Genomic DNA, 24,240 nt, shown 5'->3' on the forward strand with positions numbered 1-24,240 from the left:
ATACTTTTTTTTTTTTAATGGTTCAGTCAGCTTTTAACTTTTCCGGGAAGATTGAGGTTTATGCCCAATACTCCCACACTTCTGAACTTAATGTTTTATGCTATCTTTTCTCCATTCCTTTCAGTGCTCTTGGTCACTGCCTTTAAGTTTCTCAGTATTCTGGATGGCCTTGTATAGAGAACACTAGAATAAAAACCTGGATTTGGGTTTTCAGATCTATTACTGAATTACCACATGTCATCATTATTCAGCTATAAATTAATACCAAAGCCTGGGTTCCTAAATTCTCCCCTAGAAGCTAGGGATGCAGCTATCATGGTGGTTAAAAGTGAGGCCACGGAGCTGTACAAGCCTGAGTTACATCACCATCCCATTCCTTTATGCAACTTCTCTGAGCTGGTTTCCTGATCTGTAAAGTGAATAAGAGTACCTACAGTGTAATAGGGTATTATAAAGATTAAATGAGATAATGTACATATTGTATACAGTGCACTGCCAGACACCTAGTATATGGTCAATAAATGTCAGTTAATATTATACTATTAGGGTGGTCTGTAAATGTTTTGAGCCCCTTGGAAAAAAGCTTTGTAAATTCAAGTGTTACAAGTTGTCTCTCCTACTTTCCATTCAAACATGCCTCTAGAAACTATTGCACTCTTTTTTTAAAACCGTGTTTATCTTTTTCTCATTATAAAGTGAAACATACATATAAAGTTTGGGAAAATACCGAAAAATCAAGAGTAACGATTTTCCGTGAACTCATGATCCAAGTACAACCATTGTTAGCATCTTAATATATTTCTTTTCACTCTTTTTTCCCCCTACTTACAGTTTCTTAAATATGGTTGTTATAATCATACTGTTTACACAATTTTGTGTTCTTTATTTAACAGTGCATAAGCATATTCCATTATAATCTAGCTTTCTTACATGACAAACTATTGATATATCCTAATTAACTAAACCCTATCTTGATGTGTATCCAGATGTCATCCAGTTTTTTTCTGTTACAGAATTGCAATCGACATTTTGTGTACAGAGACTATTCTACGTTTAGGATCATTTCCAAAGAATAAGATTTCATACATAGATTTAGTAGGTCAGAGGGTATGAGCTTTTTTGAAGACTCATAACAATATTACTAATGTGCAGCACATCTGAGATTTCTCAAGTCAGGATTGTCTTGTGGAATTGTGAAGGATACTTGAAAAGATTTTGGCAAATACAGAGGCAGAAATTTCTGCCTCTCTCAAATGAGAGTCTTTTTAGATCCTTCTTTTTAAAGGGGCATATTCATCAGGAGGGATTGTTTTTGTATTGCTTCAAATACTAAAGTTTGTTGTTCTTATGCCTGCAGGAGGAAATAGCTAAAAACTTACTAGCTGAATTTAACTTGGGTTGTGATGTTCACCAAACTGAGCATGTATACAGGGTCTATGTGGCCACATTTCTTGGATTTGGTGGCAATGCTGCTCGACAGAGATATGAAGACAGAATATTTGCCAACACAGCTCAAAAGAATAGGTAAAGACCTTCCACTACTCAGCAGTTACTTTCAAACCTAGGTCTCTCCTCGTGAAAAACATCCAGAGAACCCAATCAACAGAAGTATGTTAACACTGTTAGCTTTCGACTACACTCTACAAGCTGAGCTGGGAGGAAGAGTTAAGGGACACGAGGATCCTGCCTTCAACCCAGGATTGTTTCCAGAGGCGGCTGTCTCTCTCTCTGACCTCTTAGCTCTCAGTGCACCCAATGAATTCGAAATTTCACTATCAGAATATTAAATAGTTTTGAGTTTGGGTAATACTATTCATGATTGCCAGGTCTTTGGGAAACTCAGCACCTCAGACACTGGCAGATGTCCTGTAGGCATGAGGTAAATGTGTGCTCTGGTTGGTGATGTAACTGAAATACATAGTGTTCTCGATACTTTATGGAAAATTAGCCTATGCAGTTATTTACTAAGAAGAAGAGAAAGTTATTCAGGAGAAGGAAATAATCTTAGAAGTCAAAGCTAGTGGTTTTTACTCATTTTTAGCAGCGTGGCTTTTTAAAATGAGTTTGTGTAAAGTCATGGTGTAGAAAATGTCTAAGACAAATAAAAGCAACACTTTATCAGTTTAAATTTATTTCGTAAGTTTAAGTACATAGCAATTATTTATTTGAAATGAGTCCATAGAACAGAAGGGCTGTTGAGTGAATACAAAAGTCTGAAATCTGGGGTTAGGTAAGATATCCTATTAGTTTCTATGTTATCAAACCCCCACTTTTCGCTTCTCTGCCACTTCTCCACATGCAGCGCTTCTTCCGCTGACCCTAACTACCAGGCGCTACGTTGGACCTCACATGTTAAAAGGCACAGTCCTCCAGACAGCTAAGTCAGCCCAAGATGCCAGCCAGAAGCTTAGGAGATCCCACAGCACCCTCACTTCTGACCTGCTGGCTAAAAGTTCAGCGTTCCCTCTACCCTCTCAGGATACCAGCCAGAAGCTGAGGGATTCCCAGCCTCCCTCACTTCTGACTTATTAGTTTCCTCTATTCTTGGGTTCAGTTATTCCCTAGAACAACTCACAGAACTCAATGGAAAGTACTGTATTTATGATTATAGTTTTCTTTACATCAAAAAGAATACAAATAAAGGGATAAAAAGGAAGCAGTCTGGGAGAGTTTCCAGCAAGCTTCCGTGTCCCAGAAAGGCACACACTACCCTCCCACGTGCATGTCTTTCACCAGCCAAGAAGCCCATGGAGCTTTGGTGTCCAGAGCCCTTTGCTGTGGCCTCATTACACTGATACCACACAGTGGTCTTTCTGGCCTGGCCAGCACCCACCTGAGTCACCTCATTAGCATAAACTCTAAGGTATGGTCTGGAGGCCTATAGATAAGAAAGCCATCTCAGTTACTCAGGAAATTCCAAGGATTTAGAGTTATCTCTCAGGACCCGAGGACAAAGACCAAATTACTTTGGGTAAAGTTAAAGTAAACCCTGTAGTTTCTGTATTTTGTTTTGATGCAACAATTTTGAGGAAGAAAACATCCTAATTTATAGAAATAAGTGATAGCATACTTTCTTGATCAATTTTATCTTAAACCTGTGAAGGCCCGCGCTTTAAACCAAGTCACAGCTATTCAGTACCACATTGACCAGAAATTCCCATGTGTGCATAGGAAAAGCAATAAAAACCTTTTCCTATGTCTGTTCCAAAAGTTTATATGTGGTATATAGCACATTTTGGGTGTAATTATTTTTTATGATAGCCTTAAAATAGAAATATTTTATAAATGACGCTTGTATCAGATTTTTACAGAATTATTGGGACTCCTTGTGGAATTCTGATTTTTACTAATGGTTTTAATATCAAGAAGTTTTGCATAATGGACAGTTCAGTGGTGTTTCTTAATTTAGGTGCAGGGGTACTAAAAATAGTAGCATGAAGTATACATTTGACTAGACTTAGACTTTTATAATAATTATGTTACTCATCACTTTTTTCATGTGTGATGAATTAAGCCTTGAAATTCAAGCTTATCTCTTTGCCATGAGTAGTAGTGATTGATTTTTTTTTTAATTAAAATTTTTAATGCCCAAAACCTTAATTTGTTATATTCAACTGCACTTTGAGTTTACTTCATCTTAAGAATACACAGCTTGTCAATTAAATGGAAAGTAAAAATTGGATCCACTGTCTGTGACTGAAGTTGAATTCAGGCACTCTCCTAATGACGCCTACTGGCCCCATGTTATTTCGTGGTATCAAACACTAGCGTAACTTTAGTTCTTGTAAGCTGTTGTCTGTTTCCATTGTATAAATGGGAGAACACATAGTAGGACCACAGATGTTAATTCCCAGAAATTTAGTAGAGAAGTCGTAAGCCTAGTCGATTCCACTTGGGGATGGCTCAGTTAAAGTTAAGATTTCTTTTCTACAGGACTTCTCAGAGCCTGTTGTTCAATAGAAACTCTTGTTATCTGCTGCAATTGGGATCAATAGTTGATTGATTAAGAACAGAATCATAAAAATAGACTTAAATCTTAAGTATTCTCCTTCTGATCTTTTGCAGTGAGCTAAGGTTTTTTTCTTAGAACACATCCACTGACTTTTCTGTCATTTCTCTTGCATGCACTGCACCAACTCATCAGTTTGAGTTTCTTTTAAGAATTTAAAGAATACTGAGATATATGAAGTAATTTAATACCAATTTTTTTCTAAAAATGTTTTTTTTGTCTTGCCTACACCTAATTTAACAACAGTTTTCTAGCGACTTGCCTTTTTCATATCTTTCTAAAGCATCCAACCTAGTTTTCATGGGACCAATTACCTTCTTTTCACAGTCATATTTCATTCATTTATGTATAATTAAAAATAACAAGCACTAGTGGCAAAAATGGGCTTGGGAACAACATAGTTGGTAGGCATTCAAAGTCAGCGAACGTGGCTGGAGAAGAGCTTCCTAGCCGTGAACCTCAGCAGGCCTTGAGCATCAGTATATACTATAGGGGGAGTGGAAAGCATCGGCTAGTCTGACAAGCTGTTTCACTAGACTCTGCCAAAGTGTCTGCTATATGCTAATATGTGTCTTGTATCTCCAAGAGAGGATTGAGTATGTAATTTCCTAATTGATCCCAGTAACATCTCACAGGACTGGTGTTCTCCAGAACATATTTTGAGAAACACTAACCTACAATCACCTCTCCAAAATAGAGTTTTCTGTAGGTCTCATGATAAAGTTTCTCTTTGTCCTGTAGGCTCCTGGGTAAACAGACTGGTCTGACTCCTGATACCCCATACCTGGATCCCTGCTTACCCCTAGACATTAAGGATGAAATCCAACAAAGCGGACAGACCATGTACCTACGGGGAACAGGAGACTTCGACCTGTGTCGAGAGACTATCCAGCCTTTCATGAATAAAACAAATGAGACACAGACTTCCCTCAATGGGATCTACCAGCCCCCAATTCACTTCCAGAACAGTGAATTCTATGGCTTTTCTGAATTCTACTATTGCACCGAGGATGTGTTACGCATGGGGGGAGACTACAGTGCTGCTAAATTTACTAAAGCTGCCAAGGTAACCTTCAAAGAAACCCATCTTCTTTCTCTTGCATGCTTTTGGGAAACTGGCGTAGACACTGACAGGTTAGATCCTCCTGTCACGTTTGGAAACCTGTGTCAAGAGAAGGGAAAGATGGAGTTGGAAGGTTATAGTACATGTTGGGAATCCTGTTCCCTTAGTTGGGGGAGGGAAATAGAGCAGAAGTCAGAAATCCACTGTAAGCTGATTTCTGCCCACCACTCCATTAACTACCTTGGTTATCAGTGACCTCCAGCTGCACTTTTACTATTCTTTTCTGCTGTATCTGAAAATACTCCTTCAGCCTTCCTACTCCCTTAGCTGCCAGGATACCCCTATTCTCCTGTTCCCCTCTGCCTTTCTGACAGTTTTTTCTCAGTTTCTTTTGAGGGTGTCCTCTCTTCATGTCCTTTAAACTTGGTGATCCCAGACTTCCACCGTTGGCCTTTTGGCCTTCAGGTTCCTGGACGGCCTCATCTATGCTTACGGTTTGCTGCTGCCTCTCAAGAAGAGACTCCAACCTTGACCTCTGCCCAGTTGCCTGCTAGATTTCATGACTCAAATCAAATGCACTGTTTTCTCCCCCATTCTGTTTCTGTCATACTCTCTCAGTTAATGGCATCACCAACCATCCAGTCCTCCTCTCCAAAACCTAGGAGTTAACGGATTTCTCCCTTTCACACATTCATTCCTCCATATGCCCCCCATTTAAACAGTTATCAAGCATGATAGTTTGTCTCATAAATATTTCTCCAACCCATCCCTACTTACTATCCTGCTATCACTGTCCTAGTCCAGCCCTTCTGCTCCCCACGTGCACTATTACAGGAGCCTCCTAACTGGTCTTCTTAAATCTGGCTGCTGTCTTATTATTCATCCTCCACACTGCTCCCAGTGTGTTCAGTCTGAAACACAGGTACAATTACCTTGCTCTCCTGTTTAAAATCTTTCGCATCTTCTGTTGCTTCTAGGGTCAATTCCAAATGCCTTCTCATGTCATACCTACCTCTGTAGCCTCAGCTCCCCACCTAGTGCTTTATACCCTAACCATATCAAACAGCTATTAGTTTCCCTCGTTTTCTATGTGTTCTCTCATCTGTTCTTTGTTCATGATGCTTCCTCTGCCTGAAATGCCTGTTCTTACCCTCTCACCGCAAGCTAAGTGCTGTCCCCTTGTGTCCCTATTGCATACCCCAGACAAGCTCGCTCATCTTTCTGAGCTTCCATTCCTTCCTCCATTAAATAAAGGTTATAATAGTAACCTGGTCCTCCCTTGCTTTAAATGTTAAATGCAGAAAAAGCATTTAACACAGATTCAGACGCATAGTGCTCAGTAAATGTTAGCTGTTAATATTACAAATAAATAACTTCAGGAAAAGGTGGTACCTCTTTCACTTCAAGACAAAGGCCTTAGTAATCATCTTTGTATTCCCAGTACCTCATACTGTGTCTGGCACAGACATAGGTACTCAGTTTGAACTAGTTAAAATATTGTTTCATTTTTCCAAAATCATATGCCTGTAACATGCAGTCATTCAGAGAGAAACTAAACAGCTTTGAAGATGTTGGTTGTTGGCAGTGAAATTCTTTTTAACTATAGGTTTGGCAGAATTTTAAGACAAAGAACAAACATTGTATTTGCTAATCAGTAAATACTGAGTGTTTATATGACTTGCATTCATTGTACACATATGTAAGTTAAGCTTGTATGTGTTTCCTAATTGGAAGGATATGCTTATTACCAATAGGAATTTTGCAAACCTTTTTTAAAATGAAAAAAAAGTTTTAATACACCTTTACTAATATTTTATCTTGTATAAAATTTCAGGATTATTGCGCGACAAAGTGGTCCATCTTGCGGGAACGCTTTGACCGGGGACTCTATGCCTCTCATGCTGACCTCCATAGGCTAAAGTAAGTAGTGGGTAGTTAAGTCAGAGTGTTTCTCAGAAGCCTTTACTTCAGTATTGACCCATTAGCTTGCCACACCTTGGCCCAATCAACCTTTTTATCTTCATCAGTCTCTCTTCCTTTTCATCTCCCCTTGTCTCCTTTCTTACTGGGCAAATACTTGTCCCCAAACATATTCTGTATTTTCTTGCTTGACTTTGCTGTTTCTTCCACCTGAAATTCCCTTATTCATATCCTTGCTTGTTATAGTCCTCCACAGACTTCACTGTCACTTTCAAGTTTTCCTCTGTCCACCCAACCAGACTCCGTCCTTTCTCTTGGAGTCTCCCCAGCACTAATTATGCCTCTCTAGTGGCATTTATCATATTTTGCTTTGTTTTATAGTTATTTGTTGATTTTTTAATTTTTTATTGTGAAGTGAAAATTTATAAACCAAGTCAGTCTCTCCTATAAAAATTTATATACACCTTGCTGTATACTCCAGGAAACCCTGGTGGCATAGTGGTTAAGTGCTACGACTGCTAACCTAAACGTCCGCAGTTCAGATCTGCCAGGCACTCCTTGGAAACTCTATGGGGGAGTTCTACTCTGTCCTATAGGGTCGCTACGAGTTGGAGTTGACTCCACGGCAATGGGTTATATACTCCTAGTTGCTCTGCCTCTTATGAGACAGCACACTCCTTCCCTCCACTCTCTATTTTCATGTCCGTTTGGCCAGCTTCTGACCCCCTCATCTCTTCTCCAGACAGGAGCTGCCCACAGAGTCTCATGTGTCTACTTGATCCAAGGAGTTCACTCTTCACTAGTATCATTTTCTGTCCCATAGTTCAGTCCAATCCCTGTCTGAAGAGTTGGCTTTGGGAATGGTTCCTGTCTTGGGCGAACAGAAGGTCTGGGGACCATGACTTCTGGGGTCCTTCTAATCTCAAACGGACCTTTAAGTCTAGTCTTTTTACAGGAATTTGGGGTCTGCATCGCACTGCTTTCCTGCTCCCCCAGGGGCTCTCCGTTGTGCTCTCTGTCAGGGCAGCCATCAGTTGTAGCCTGGCACCATCTAGTTCTTCCGGTTTCAGGCTGATATAGTCTCTAGTTTAGGTGGCCATTTCTGTCTCTTGGGCTCGTAATTACCTTGTGTCTTTGGTGCTCTTCATTCTTCTCTGCTCCAGGTGGGTTGAGACCAATTGATGCATCTTAGGTGGCCGCTTCCTAGCGTTTAAGACCCCGGACGCCACTCTCCAAAGTGGGATGCAGAATATTTTCTTAATAGATTTTATTATGCCAATTGACTTAGATGTCCCCTGAAGCCATGGCCCCCAAACCCCCACCCTGCTACACTGGCCTTTGAAGCACTCAGTTTATTCAGGAAACTTCTTTTCTTTTGGTTTAGTCCAGTTGTGCTGACCTCTTCTGTGTATTGTCTTTCCATTCACCTAAAATAGTTCTTATCTACTATCTAATTAGTGAAAACCCTTCTCACTCCCTCCCCGCACTCGTAACCATCAAAGAATATGTTCTTCTCTGTTTAAACTATTTTTCCAGTTCTTATAATAGTGGTCCCATGCAATATTTGTCCTTTTGCAGCTGACTAATTTCACTCAGCAGAATGCCTTCCAGATTCCTCCATGTTACGAAATGTTGCACGGATTCATCGTTGTTCTTTATTCATGCGTAGTATTCCATTGTGTGAATATATGGTAATTTATTTGTCTACTCATCTGCTGATGGGCACCTTGGTTGCTTCTATCTTTTTGCTATTGTAAACAGTGCTGAAGTGAACATGAGTGTGCATATATCTGTATGTATAAAGGCTCTTATTTCTCTAGGATATATGCCAAAGAGTGGGATTGCAGGATTGTATGGCAGTTTGAATCCGCCAGGTGCTCCTTGGAAACTCTATGGGGCAGTTCTACTCTGTTCTGTAGGGTCGCTATGAGTCGGATTCAACTCGATGACACTGGTTTGGTTTTTTTTGGTTTTATGGTAGTTCTATTTCTAGCTTTTTAAGGAAGCGCCAAATCGATTTCCAAAGTGGTTGTACTATCTTAACATTTCCCACCAGCAGTGTATAACCGTTCCAGTATCTCCACAACCTCTCTAACATTTATTATTTTGTGTTTTTGGATTAATACCAGCCTTTTTGGGGTGAGATGGAATCTCACTGTAGTTTTGATTTGCATTTCTCTAATGGCTAATGATCATGAGCATTTCCTCATGTATCTGTTAGCTACCTGAATGTCTTCTTTAGTGAAGTGCCTGTTCATATCCTTGGCCCATTTTTTAATTGGATTATTTGGCTTTTTGTAGTTGAGTTTTTGCAGTATCATGTAGATTTTAGAGATCAGACACTAATCAGAAATGTCATAGGTAAAAACTTTTTCCCAGTCTGCAGGGAATCTTTTTACTCTTTTGTGAAGTCTTTGAATGAGCATGAGTGTTTGGTTTTTAGGAGCTTCCAGTTATCTAGTTTCTCTTCTGCATTGTTAGGAATGTTTTATTATTTGTTGATTTTTAAAAATCCCCTTTCATTGTAAGTCCCTTAAGAACAGTGATTATATCATATTATTTATTATATCTAATTACTTGCTTTGCATAGTACTTTGCAAAAAGTGAGCCTCTAATAAATATGTAGAATCATAGACTATTAGAGTTGAAAGGAGCCTTACAGATAATCAATTCGTATGTTCTCATTTTATAAATAAGAAAACTGAGGTCCAGAGAGATTGGCACTTGCTCAATATTTATTCAGTGAATAAATGATGGAATGCCTGAGGTGGGGGAACTGTCGTGGCATTGTGTTAAATAATACAGAGACCAGTTATGAACTAATTGATTTGACAGGTAAACTGTTTCATGTTGTAGGACAAGAGACATAAACCAATTAAATCAACTTGAAACACATCCAGTTGGTTTTTCTCATCTGAGAGCTGCCTAATAAAGCTTTACCTCATTGCTGGTTGCAGAGTGAAAGATGTCTTTGTGTATAGTATCATTTTGACAAGTAACCAGTCTGATTTATGTTGTGTTTTGTATTTGTAGGTATCAGTGCTTCAAATCTGCCTGGATGTTTGAGGTGTTTCATAGGGGCTTTTCGTTTCCTGTCAATTATAAAAATCTAAAGACCGCCTTGCAAGTTTATGACAAGGAGGTTCAATGGACCCTAGGAGCAATCCTTTATAGGACTCGCTTTTTACCCCTAAGGTATGGCTGTGAATTGGGCAATGTAAATCCAAAATAGATGGTTTTCAGCAGTTAGGATGCATCATGGCCGCGGTATTAGACAGGGGTGAGCCTCCTGTAGTCTGTGGATATTTGGGGTAGTGTTGTTAGATCTGCCCATGGGTAAGACTGTAAATCCTGTGAAGTTTGACTTTGGTGTTTCCCACCTCCCCTCCAGTGTTTCCTTCCTTTCTGCCCCTCCTATAGTAGACAGTGCTGCTGCCCTCTGTTGGATTATTCTCAACTATCTGTTCCCTCGCCCCTGGAGAAGGGCTAATTCAGGGGTTCTTAACCTTTATGCCCTTGGACCCTTTCTCAAAGTACTTATAAATGCTTGGTATAAATACATAGATTACAGAGGAAACCACTGTATTAGAAGATATGTATCAAAATATAACAAAAAAAAGTTTCTGATGTAGTAATACATGTGCTTTTTTATTAACACAGTAAGTATCAAGATCCCACAGTAGAACTGGTAATTTCTATCATTTCAGTGTAGCAGTGAGTGTCGGTGATATTCAGACATGTAGAGCACTGTAATGTGATATAAAGTATTCGCGATTTTCACTAGTGACAAAACCACAGGTCCTGCTAATACCACAGCACTTCGTTGTCCACGTTCATGCTTGAAGGAAATACTAAGTTTCAGTAAGAGATTGCTGAAAATAAAGAGGCGTAACATCTTCCCCTTTAAAGTTCACGCACTGGCCATCCATTGACCCACGTTAGGAACCCTTGGTTAACTGATAAATGAGGTATTAGTTTCTTTTTCTTTTTTCATTTAATTGAGCATCTCCCAGGAATACTTTGACTGGGTTAACTGCAAAAATTGTCAGTAGTGGGTATTACAGATCTAAGTCACGTGGTTTGGTTCCATACTGGCTTCCATGTATTACTGAAAACACGGTTCTCCTAAAATTTCTCAGATATTTATTACCCAAATTATAATGGCAATAACTGTACAGACTTTTGAATACACTTCCACGTTATCTTGTGTAGTACTTATAACTACCCCACATTAAGCCATATTGTCCTACATTTTAGAGCTAAGGAAACCGAGTCTCAGAGACCGAGGTTACAGTTCTTGTCTACAGAGCTGGGTCCTAAGCCAGGTCCTCTCACTCATATCCTGTGTGCTACTTCTTATCTCGTATTTCCTGTCTGGTAGTTCTGTTATCTCTCACCTGTTTTGTTTGTTTTTGTTGATTTTTGTTTCCACGTGGACAGAGATATCCAGCAGGAGATTTTCCGGGCCAGTCACGCTCACTGGCGGGGCTTCTCCTTTGTCTACAATCACTACCTGTTCTCTGGCTGCTTCTTGGTGGTCCTGCTGTCCATCCTCCTGTACCTGCTGCGCCTTCGGCGCATTCACCGGTGGACACTGCGGAATGGTTCGGCTGCCACCCTCTGGATGGAGGAAGGCCTTCCTTCTCAGAAGATTGCTGGGACCCTATGAGCCTGGGAGTTAGAGAGCTCCAGGAAGACTCTAAAGGAAAAGCCATTTTTGCCTCAGGGTTTCTCCTCTTTATTCTCATTCAGTTTTGTTTTTCCTTTCCCTTTTGGTTCCTTAAAACAAAATCCATTGTTTTCAAGCCCTGCTTCCTAGAAATACTGCATTTAGCCATTTTGGATACAGCTTTAAGTTAAGTAGGGAAAAGGGAATTCACTTGATTTTTGCTACAGAGGACATCTGCCAATATTTACCAAGATTTTTGGTTTTTCTCTAAGGTATGTTAACTTTTAATCAAATGCACTTTTATGTTGCGAGAGAAATGGAAAAGACAGCATCTGTCAGTGAAGATAGAACTGAATAGTGATATTTTCACAGAACCAAAAACATAAGGACTGCGATTATAATCCTTTTTTTCTTCTCTCTCTATTTTGAAAGCTCTGACCTAAAGAGGGTAATATTTAATTTTGTTTGTTGTTCACGTCTGTTGCTGTATGTCGTCCTTGCAGTTGTAAAAATACAAAACCTTTTATAGTAAAAATAGAGAAATCCAGGTACCAGGAGAGAACCATTTTTAAAATGAGTAATGAAGAGGTCTGTCCATTGTGAAATACTTACGAGAGCTTTGTGTGTGCACGTGAAAAATTGAGGTCAGGCAGCACTCTTTCTTTTGAAAACAGGCCCTTCTCAATTGACTGTTTTCATTTTATTTAGAAGAATCACCATTACCGTTATGTTTTTGTGACCACAGGTAATTCCTTTCTGTATCCCGTCTTTTAGTGGCATTAAAACCAAACCAAACCAAACCAAACCCACTGCCGTTGAGTCGACTCCGACTCATAGCGACCCTAGTGGCATGAGAACTCTTTATTTTTGAAAGACTCGGAAAATTCATAAAGTTTCACTGGTTTCGATGTTCCTAAACCTAGATCTTGGGCCCACTTAGAGGTACTCCAGTATTTCTTAGTGGTACATAGTTCCTTGTTTAATTGTGCTCAGTTTCTTCCAACTTCAAGTTGATATTTTCTCCCTTAATTAAAAGTAGTCCCAGCTGATTTACTTCGTAGATCCCCTAAAACTCTGTTACTGCTGTGGCTGAGGTGTTGGCAGTGCCACTGTAAATCCAAACTAAGGGTCTGAGTTTAATATGAAATAAACTCTTGTTTTGAAGAAAACAAATATGGCATTTTAAACAAAAACCTAAGGACAACTGGATCGGCGTCTGTGGTAACGGTTGTTTTCTGCCTGTTTGTTTAGTTTAGAAGCTTTGGGAATTCTCATACATAGTTTTTAGGTTTTCTTTTTGTACATCGGAAACCCTGGTGGCATAGTGGTTAAGTGCTATGGCTGCTAAATGTAAGGTCGGCAGTTCGAATCCACTGGGCGCTCCTTGGAAACTGTATGGAGTAGTTCTGCTCTGTCACTGTGAGTTGAAATTGAATTGATGGCAACGGGTTTGGTTCTTTTTGTGTGTGTGTGTGTACATATGTGTGTGTGTGTGTATGCGCACCATGTTTTAATTCCAGAATAGTTAAATTCGTATAGTTGTTAGTATATGTGTATGTTGAGAACCATCAGCTGCTTCTTAAAAAATCGCTGATTAAAGAATTCAAATCCTGAAACCCTTATTTAACTCAGAAAAAAAAAAAAGTTGGAGTTTATCTTAATGTAAAAGAGTGCAAATTTATGAAAGAAATGCAAATTCTCTTACTCTGTTCTTCAAAATGAATATTGTAGCAGTGAAAAAAACATTTGTAGAATGTTTGCATCTCAGATGTCTAGAAGGTTGGAGGAGCTGTACGGTGTTACAGCACTTAATGTATAGAGTGTCTTGTTCCAGAGACATGGGGGGGATACATGTCTCCGTGAATTTAGAGAGCAGCCTCTGAAATGCTGGTCTCCAGCTGTTGAAATCCTTGGTCCTTAGTAAACACTCCCCCTTATCAAGATCCAGTTAACAAATAAGCTGTGCCATAGATACCTCAGAAATGGAGTGAACTGGCGTGCTTCTCCTGGAATTCTTAGATAGGGTTTGTCCCCGTAGGCTGGGAGGCATTAGTGATGAAGAGGAAGTATGTTTACACTTTAGTTTTTCTACCATCAACCACTATGTACTAACAAGTCCCTAATCTGTAAAATGAAAAATGTTAAATATCCAGGGTGTGTTATTTTGCTTTTAAAATCTAGGCAAGGATAAGCCAGCATAGTCACAGATTTAAATAGGCCTTAATTAAAGCTTCCTAGCCGGTTTCTAAATAAAGGATGCAAATTTTGGCCCAACTCTTTAGCTTTCAGGGGACAGAGCAGCAACAAACATACAGGAGTTCTACTTTAAGCCTGACCTGAGGAGCCTTGCTGCAGGAAACTGTCCATCAAAACAGATCCGCAAGCTAGGAGCCTAAGGCCCAGACAACCCTATACTTGGTATTGTTAGGCACCCATGTTCCCCTGACAAAGAATTCCTTGGATCAGGGCAAACTGGCAAACTATCTCCTACAGGCCAGTTCTGGCCTCTGGACTTTTTGTGAGACCCATGAATTAAGAATCATTTTTAAAGGTTTGTAAGAAAAAAAAATATACAACAGAAATTGTACGTGGCCTCCCACCCATACCCCAGCCTATAAAGCATAAAATATTTACTGTCTGGCGCTTTACAGAAAGTTTGCTGACCCCTGTGAGAACAAACAGTTCAAGAAAGGATATAGGCAGTATATCTGTATGTATAGGCAACTACCATCTGTGGATACTAAAAGATAGGCAGGAGAAGTGACCAAACTTCAATCTTAAATATTTGTTTATACACCAGAATTTCACTTTCTATCTTTTCTTCTAATTTCCAAGATCAGTTTTCTAACAAGCCAGGAAACATAGTCCAAAAAAAAGTGTTATTTAGGAGGGATCATTATGTTGTGTTGGAAGTGTCTGTAGCCACAATAGATTGTGCTCCAGAGATGGTCTCACGCAGTTACTCTCTATCCTTTACCAAAGAAGGGAGAACAGGCTAGTTCTCCAAATGTTACAAGAATAGGATCAGAGGGCAAGCATGGGAGGAGCTTAATTCAGGAAAAGGATGAATAGTAATTCAGGACTGGCCAGGAAGGCAGTAAACTCTGTATACTTGTAGTAGAAAGCAAAAGAAATCGGACCTGGAACTTGCTAAAAACCGTAACAGTAAGAGTATTATAAGTGAAATCTTGCTAGAAACCCTCCTGTAGTAAATGCTTACGTGTTTCTTAGCCATCTTGTGTGTTTGTCTTTTTTAAACCTTCAGAGCACATTCTCAAAGATTTTACAACCCATTTAGGGACATCAGACAGTAAAAGTACAAACACTTGGACTTGTATCAGTGATTTTTGCACATTTTCACCTCTAAACTGCTGGTTTTAGGCAGTGCTTCCCAACCTAAGTGCAATCTGGAGTGGCTGCCCACAGCTGGAGGCTGGGAACGTGGGGGTTCTGTGGGGCCATCCCAAGGGCTTCAGCGATCACCATTCTCCACCCATTGGCCACACCTGTGCACGAGGGTTGACAAGCTTTGGCTTAAGGACTATTTACGTTTTAAACTCAGGCCTACATAGAATAGTTTTTGTTACAAGAAGCATGCATCACTTAACAAGAAACTAAAAAAGGCAAATGTGTTTTCCAAGCTTTTTAAAAAAAAAAAAAAAACCAGCTTTAGAATTGTATGCAGTAATGTGCAATGCAGCAAAATTACCTATATTATTTATTTCAGTGTTTTTTTTTTCTGATACTGACTTTCCCTTTCAATAATGAATGATGTGACCAACCCAGGAGAGATCTTTGTTGGTCTGTTACTAAAATTACATTTTACCATTAGCAATTATAAAAACTAAGGGACATATTTAACTGTGTTTTTTTTTTTTTTTTTAAAGCAATGTTTTTCAGTCAAAGTAAGGATGGACATATTGGAGGATTGTCATGGTGTCACATAACTTTCTGTATTTTGGCAACCTCATGTTGCCACGCTTGCACATGATGGGTGTTGAGAATCAGTAAAGAGAAAGTTTATCCGATCACCCAGAAACTCTATGTGAGCTTGCTGTCTTGTGATTTAAATGCATTTTTCTCAGATGTTTGAATCTTATTACCTGTTACAGTGGTTAGTTGAACTTGAATCTAAATTCAGTAAAATAAATTGTCGGAGTCTGACTCCATGCTCTGTTTGCATTTGTTATATTTGACCTGCGTATAACGATGCACGCTATATGGGTGGTGGAGGGAGGAGCCTGTGCTTCCTGCAGCACCAAAAAAAAAAATTTTTGCTGGCGAGTCAATTCCAATTCATAGTGACCCTATAGAACAGAGTAGACCTATCCCATGGGGCTTCCAAGGAGCAGCTGGTGGATTTGAACTGCTGACCTTTTACTTAGCAGCCAAACTCTTAACTGCTGTGCCACCAGGGCTCCCCCTGCAGCACAGTCACCAGATATTCCACAAGGAGAAATATTTACCAAGGTGTAATAATACTAAGCTGGAGCCCTAGTGGTGTAGTGATTAAGAGCTCAACTGCTAACCAAAAGGTTGGCAGTTCAAATCCACCAGCTGTTCCTTAGAAACCCTGTGGAGCAGTTCTCCTCTGTCCTATAGGGTCACTGTGAGTCGGAACTGACTCAGTGGCACCTAACAACAACAATGCTAAGCTAGTCACCAATAATAAATGCCATAATAAGACAACTGTTTTTAAGGTTAACATTTTAAAGTACCTATTGGGTCACCATGAGTCAGTATTGACTTAACGGCAACTGACATTAACTCTATGTATGTTGGCGCAGTCGTTAAGCACTTGGCTGCTAACCAAGAGGTCAGCAGTTTGAAACCACCAGCCACTCCATGGGAGAGAGATGTGGCAGTCTTCTTTTGTAAAGATTTATAACCTTGGAAACCCTATGAAGCAGTTATACCCTGTCCTATAGGGTCACTATGAGTGGAAATCAACTTTACGGCAGTGGGTTTGGTTTGGGGATCACAGACAAGAAAAAGAAATAAAACTAACCAGCTGTTATGTATTTACTCTCGTAGATAGTAAAAGCGAACGCTGACTTAATACTACGTTTTGCAAGTAGATCTCAGCTTAAAGCTTTTGGTTTGTTTCCAGAGAATGGTGAACCTCATTGTTGATGTCACTAATAAAGAGCAGCTCAGATTAGAATGTAGACCCAAAGAGTCCACAGGAAAACTTCTAGAGCTAATAGAGGAATTTAGTAAAGTTGCAGGGTACAAGGTCAACACACAAAAATCGGTTGGGTTCTTATACACTAACAATGAGAAGTATGAAAGGGAAATTAGGGAAACGATTTCATTTACAATAGCATCTAAGAGAATAAAATACCTAGGGATGAATCTAACCAGAGAAGTGAATGACTTACACAATGAAAACTAGAAAACACTGCTGAAAGAGATTAAAGAAGGCTTAAATAAATGAAAAGATGTTTCATGTTCATGGATTGGAAGACTTAATATTGTTAAGATGTCAGCACTACCCAAATCAATCTGTAGATTTAATGCAATCCCAATCAAAATTTCAATAGCCTTCTTTACAGAAATAGAAAAACCAATCCTCAACTTTATATGGAATGGCAAGAGGCCTCCAATAGCTAAAGCAATGTTGAAAAAGAAGAACAAATTAGGAGAACTCACATTTTCTGATTTTACAGCATACTATACAGCTACAAGGAACCCTGGAGGCACAATGATTAAAGCAATGACAGCTCACCACGGGAGAAAGATGTGGCAGTCTGCTTCCGTAGAGATTTACAGCCTTGGAAACCCTATGGGGTCATTGTGGGTTGAAATCGACTTGATGGCAGTGGGTTTGATTTGGTTTATACAGCTACAGTAATCAAAACAGCCCAGTACTAGCGTAACAATAGACACATAGTCCAATGGAATAGAATTGAGAGTACAGAAATAAACCCACACACCTATGGTCAATGCATTTTGACAAGGGTGCTAAGTCCATTCCATGGGGAAAGAAGAATCTCTTCAATAAATGGTGCTGGGAAAATTGGATTTCCACATGTAGAAAAATGAAACAGGAGCCATGCCTCACATCATACACAAAGACAGATTCAAAATGGTTTAAAGATCTAAATGTGCAAACTAAAACCATAAAATTCTTAGAACAAAATGCAGGGTCAACACTGTCAGGCCTAACTTTTAACAATGGATTATCTAATGTTATGACCAAAATGCAAACAGCAAAAGACAAATAAATGGGACCTCATAAAAATCCAAAACTTGTGTTCACCAAAAGATTTCAGCAAAAGTGAAAAGACAAGCTACCAACCAGGAGAATATCTTTGGAAGCAATATATTCGATAAGAATGTAATAACCAAAATATATGTAAAACTTCCACAACAAAAAGGCAACCGAATCATAAAATGGGCAAAGGACTTGAATAGACATTTGATCAAAGAGGACATTGAAATGGCCACCAAACATGTGAAAAGATGCTCAATGTCATTAGCCATCAGAAAGATGCAAATCAAAACCACAATGAGATACTATTTCACTCCCACTAGAATGGTTAAGATTACAAAACAAAATAACAAATGTTGGTGAGGATGTGAGGAAATTGGAACACTTATCCATTGCTGGTGGGAATGCAAAATGGTACAGCCATGGCAGTTCCTCAAAAAACTAAAAATAGAACTAGCATAGAAACCAAACCCTGTTGCCATTGAGTCGATTCTGACTCATAGTGACTCTAAAGGACAGAGGAGAACTGCCCCATAGGATTTCTGGCCTTTCGGTTAGCAGCCGAGCTCTTAACCACTGCACCACCAGGGCTCCAGAGCTACCATGTGACCCAGAAATTCTACTCCCAGGTGTAGACCCAAAAGACTTGAAAGCAGAGACTCAGAGACTGGTATTGTTCATTGCAGCACTATTCACAATAATTAAAAGGTGGAAACAACCTAAATGCCCATCAATAGATGAATGGATAAACAAAATATAGTACATACATACAATGGAATACTACTCAGCTAGTTGGAGAAATGGAGTCTTGATACAGGCTACAGTATGGGTGGAGCTCGAAGACATGCTGAGTGAAATAAGCCTATCACAAAAGGACAATTATTGTATGACTTCACTTATATAAGAAAAGGCAAATGTACGGAGACCAAAGTATTTTAGTGGTTACCAGGGGCAGGAGAGAGGAGAAAAAGGTGGTTAACCACGATGGAAAAATCACATTGGTTAAGGGTAGGGTTGCACAGCTGATTATTATAATTGCTGTCAATAAGTTGTACACCTGTAAAAAGTTGAATTGACAAAAGTTGGATGATAGATATAAGTACAACAAAACGACAAAAAAAAAAAAGCAGTAGCTCCTGAGGCTTATGTACAACCAAACACCTCATGGGATTTGCTTTCTTCGTTTGGAGGTTAACGGTCATGGTTTCATGTTATTGGTCTAATAATGTGTTTAGAGCTTCTGTTCTAACTCCTAGTTTGTTCTGTAGTACCTGGGTCTTAAAAGCTTGCAAGTGGCCATCCAAGGCACAACAACTGGTTTCTATTCACCTGGAGCAACAGAGGAAGGAGAGTCAGGAATAGAAAGAGGCTATGGAATGTGTGGTTAATTGCCTCCATGAACAACTGCCTCCTTTGCCATGAGGCCAGAAGAACTGGACAATGCCCCGCTACCATTACTGAACATTTTGATCAAAGAAACTATGGAAGAATCCTGATCAAAAGGGGGAAAATGCAGAACAGGATTTCAAATTCTCATGGACTCCAGACTTTCTGGAGCCACGGAGGGTGGACGAACCCCTGAAACTATTTCTCTTAAAAAAAAAAAAAATTTCTCTTAGATCATCTTTAAACCTTAAACCAAAAATATCCCTTGAAGTCTTCTTAAAACCAAACAATAATTTAGCTTAACTAGTAAAAAAAAAAAAAAGTCTGCATTAAGCGTTATGCTCTTTTAAGAACTATCTCTTTGGGATCAAATTGACAATAACGAATTGAAAGATTAGATAGGAACCTTAGGAGGCAGTGAGTTTATCTTAATGGGGAAGGAGCAACTCAGAAAAAGAGGGTGAGAATGGTTGCACAACTCAAAGAATATAATCAATGGCACTAAACTGTACATGTAGAAGATGTTCAATTGGTGTATGTTTTGCTGTGTATATTCTCAACAACAAAATTAATAAAATTTAGAAAAAATTAGAATGTAGATTTGTTTTCAAACATTTGAGAATATGTAAACAGAGGTTTTCTCGGAGGAGGAAGGCAAGCCTGAGCTATAACCTGAAAATAGATGAGAGAGACAGGTGGAAAGGGAAGGGGCTCAGCAGTTCTAACAGCAAAATTAAGTCCTAAGCAATAAGTATGAAAAAGGCTGAGGGAAAGGCAAAACAAAATGGGAGTGCAGAGAGAGAGAGGTTAGCACAAAGGTGCAGTGTTCAAGCCACTGGCAGCAAGAAGAATAGAATAATAATGCTAAAACAGAAATTGCTTAAATAATTTTTGAGACAGTGCAATAAATATAGATCTTTGTAACTAAGAATAAATACATTAAAACATGTGAGATGTCTATAAGATGTCACTGTGTCCATAAGTGCCTATTTTTACTAGCTTTTTTTTTTTTTTTTTAATCATGTTAACAGACCTTGAATGTGGTGGTTCTGCTCTTTTTGTTTTTTGGTTTTTTTTTTTTAGATGTTTCAGTTTATCCTGTGAATTTGGAATGCACAATGTGGATCCTTTTTTTAACATTCTAAAATGCTAATAGTTTGCACAGAGGGGTCTGTGGCGGTCACACAGGTACGGGAGGGAGATGTGAATGTCATTTCTATCAGTGTCACACTGTCTTCTCATGGCAAGGTCATCAGAAGACAAAGGCGAGTCCTTCTAATCTCATAGCACCGCTTGGCAAATTCTGCCCGTTTGCCTGGAGCATCAGTGTCACAATGAAATGCAATACCTTTAAGTGTCTTGCCCAGCTCCTCCAGGTCAGGGGAGCCTGATGGCCTCAGCCTGTGATCCCACCGTCTCTTGACAAAAGGCCAGTTTATCTGTTGATGTGTTTTTAACAAGGTTCGTCCCCTCTCCCTCACACAACACTGCCTCTTTCTATTAATATATCCATTAAGGTTGACTGAGGCCCACCTCAGGGAAGGAGGAGTTTTGGCTTTCCTTCTTTGCTCTTCACCCTGGATCTGGTTTGGCAGGTGAATTACATCTGGGCTCCAGACTTCACAGCCACTTAAACATTTCTGTCAACAGCCTAAGTCTGTTGTGTGTGAGACACCCAAACAAGAAAACCAGGTCTTAAGAGGGATTTCTGCCCTGAGAAAAATACCTACAGAACAAAATGATCCTGGACACAAAAGACAGGCTCCTTGTTTAAATACATAAACTCAACTAAATGGAAGGAAAAGGCAAATTTTTTTTTTCTCCTGTTCAACCCGTCATGAAATAAACCCCTTGGGCATCTTGTTTTGTTGGGGGCTAAGATTTCAGGGAGGCACCTGCTTGACAGCAAGGGGAAAAGTTGGTCTTCTTATGGAAAGGCCATCAAAAAATAACAGAACACCTTTCCAATTCTGAGTGTAGGACTTGCTCTCTCATTGTGTTTATTTCTAGACAGAACCCATGCTGGCTATATTTGCTGTTCCTCTCAGGTTTATAACTGGTAGGTTTAATACCACCTTTTACCCTTTTTTTTCCTTCATGAGTTTGAAGTGGATAGTTATGGAAAGATTAATCATCTTTTCTCGCCTGTGATTACACAGGATTCCAGGAACCAGACTCAGCACTTTGTCCTTTTGAGATTTCATCCTCTCCACCTGGCACACACTTTATCTGTTACCTGGATTTTAGATTCAAAAAGACTGAGACACAGAAACACTAAAGAGAGTCTCTTGAGCCTTGTAAAGTCCTTTATTCAGGACATAGCAGCACAAGGGCATTTTCTGGAAGTTTCTGGCCATTCTCCATCATATTTAAATTATATATTTTTAATTTCCTTCAACCTTTCATACCCTGTTATCCATCAGTATGTCTGCTCCATCACTGAATCTCCTTCAGCATGGACCATGATGGGTCCTGTGTTGACTTTCTGTATATTTATAACCCAAGAAGGAAGACACCTAGCAGCGCATAGCAAATGTCCTGTGAATATTTGTAGTTTAATCAAAATCTAGTGCAAATCTGGTTTCTTCGTCAAATCATCTCTTCAGGTTTCTAGGATCTGTGAAAAAAATCTTTAAAAAATCTCTTATTCTCTATCTTCTTTGTTCTTTCCAGATTGTAGAGTTTTGTGCAATTTTTAAAAAATCTGACTGAAGTCATGTGCAATGTCAGATGAAGAGTGAAATGGAATTCCAGGCTTCTCACTCTTAGTTTCCTGTTCACTTTTCCTCTTACACCATAAAGCTTGTTAAGGCGATGCTGCATTTTAAAACTTTATTTAGGAAAGCTTAGGCAAACCAAGTTTATCTCAAGTGGTTTCCTTTTTTCTTCATTTGTTCAGGCTTGGAAAAAAATGGAAAAAGAAACCCCCAAATTAGGCCGTGATAAGTAGAGGATAAGTAAGACTGATGTTTTTCGAAGCTCAGCTTTAAAAAAAATAACCTCTGTTTTTTCAGCTTATTCTAAGCAGAGCTCCAAATTGGCCCCTCAGAGTTCCAAATCTTAAAGTGTTGGCAGTGGCAGGGGAACAGTAATTTATGTATTGCTGGTGGTGTAAATACTACAGGTACTCTGGAAAGCAATCTGGCGGCTCTTTTTTAAAAAAAATTATTTTATTTTTTGTTGTCGTTGAGAAGATACACAGCAGAACATACACCAATTCAACAATTTCTACACGTAAAATTCTGTGACACCGATTAATTCTTCAAGTTGTACAAACATTGTCACCCTCGTTTTCCAAATTGTTCCTCTGCCATTAGCTTAAACTCACTGTTCCCTAAGTTTCCTATCTAATCTTTCAAGTTGCTGTTGTTAGTTTGATCCCATATAGATAGTTCTTAAAAGAGCACAATGCGCCAGGCAGACAGTCTTTACAAATTAAGCTAAACTACTGTTTGATTTGAAGATATTTTTGGTTTAAGGTTTAAAGATCATGTCAGGGCAATAGTTTCAGGGATTCATCCAGCCTCAACAGCTCCAGAAATTCTGGATTCCATAAGAATTTGAAAGTTGGCTCTGCATTTTCCCCTTTTTGATCTGGATTCTCCTATAGAATCTTTGATCAAAACATTTAGTAATGGTAGCCAGGGATCATCTAGCTCTCCTGATCTCGTGACAAAGAAGGCCATTGTGCATGGATGCAATTAGCCACACATTCCACTTCCTCCTCCCATTCCTAACTCTCCTTCTTCCGTTGCTCCAGGGGAATAGAGACCAATTGTTATACCTTGGATCTGTCATTTGCAAGCTTATAAGACCCTAGGAGCTATGCAATGAACTAGGCGGTAAAACAGAAGCACTAAAAAATGATATTAGGCCAAGTAACTGGGATGTCCCATGAAACCATGATCCTAAACCCCCCAACCAAGAAACCAAATTCCATGAGGTGTTTGGTTGTGCATAAGCAGGCTCAGCAGCTGCTCTTTTGTTGCTGTTTTTGTCCTAAATGCCACACATTTGCCAATTCAACTTTTTATAGGTACACAACGTATTGACATCAATTACATGAATTGGCTGTACAACACTTGTACTTAATCAATGCAATTTTACCATCACCATGACTGTAACTCAGTGCTCCATAAACAATAGCTCTCCTTTTTCCCCCTACCTCCCACCCCTGGTAACCACTAATAAACTTTGATCTCTATACGTTGGCCTGTTCTTGTATTTTTACACAAGTCATACAATATTTGTCCTTCTGTGATGGACTCATTTCATTCAACATAATGTCTCCAAGCTCCATCCATGCTGTCGCATGTACCAAGGCATCATTTCTCTTTCTGGCTGAATAGTATTTCATTGTACATATATGCTAGATTTTGTTTATGCATTCATCCATCAATGGGCGTTCCGGTTGTTTCTACCTTTTGGCTATCGTGAATAATGCTGCAATGAACATCAGTGTACATATGTCTGTTCGTGTTGTTGCTTTCAAGTCCCTGGGGTATATTCCTAGCAGTGGAATTGCTGGGTCAAGTGGTTCTATTTTTAGTTTTTTTGAGGAACCACCACACTGTTTTCTGTAATGTCTAAACCATTTAGCATTCCTCTGGCAGCTCTTTGAAGTTAGGTATGCATATGTTATATGACCCAGAGATCCCGCTCATGCCTGTGTTTCCCTGAGAAATTCCTTCACATGTCCATAATGGGACTTATTGAAGGACCCTCTGCAGTGTTATCTGAATTCCTCTGTTGTTGGAGGCAAGCAAGGCCTTGGATGAGTAAAAGGTGACAGATGCGTACTACAGAAAACAGCCATAAGAAACAACTAGAGATGCATATAGCAAAATGTGTGGGTCTTGAATGCTTAATAAAGCAAGTATGAGAGAGCTATAAGGCACACAGTGTTGTATGTCTTATGAGGATATGCATATTTTGTCTATCAAAGACATTAAATGAGATGTTATGGGAAGAACACAGAT

At 39.3% G+C, this 24,240-nt stretch overlaps 1 protein-coding gene across 4 annotated transcripts in view; it reads left to right on the top strand.

Moving 5' to 3' along the window:
* The window catches only part of ENTPD4 (ectonucleoside triphosphate diphosphohydrolase 4), a 29,768-nt gene extending 13,938 nt beyond the window's left edge, over positions 1–15,830 (top strand). For all 4 annotated transcript variants that reach the window (XM_010592370.3, XM_010592371.3, XM_023551014.2 and 1 more), the window contains 5 exons: positions 1,358–1,524; positions 4,751–5,075; positions 6,907–6,992; positions 10,026–10,187; positions 11,433–15,830. In XM_010592370.3, the coding sequence (XP_010590672.1) occupies positions 1,358–1,524; positions 4,751–5,075; positions 6,907–6,992; positions 10,026–10,187; positions 11,433–11,661 (969 nt within the window). In that variant the 3' untranslated portion in view covers positions 11,662–15,830. The remainder of the gene's footprint in view (positions 1–1,357; positions 1,525–4,750; positions 5,076–6,906; positions 6,993–10,025; positions 10,188–11,432) is intronic.
* Positions 15,831–24,240: the final 8,410 nt, after the last annotated feature.

This window comes from Loxodonta africana, chromosome 19 (genome assembly GCF_030014295.1).
Source record: "Loxodonta africana isolate mLoxAfr1 chromosome 19, mLoxAfr1.hap2, whole genome shotgun sequence".
Lineage (NCBI taxonomy): Eukaryota > Metazoa > Chordata > Mammalia > Proboscidea > Elephantidae > Loxodonta > Loxodonta africana.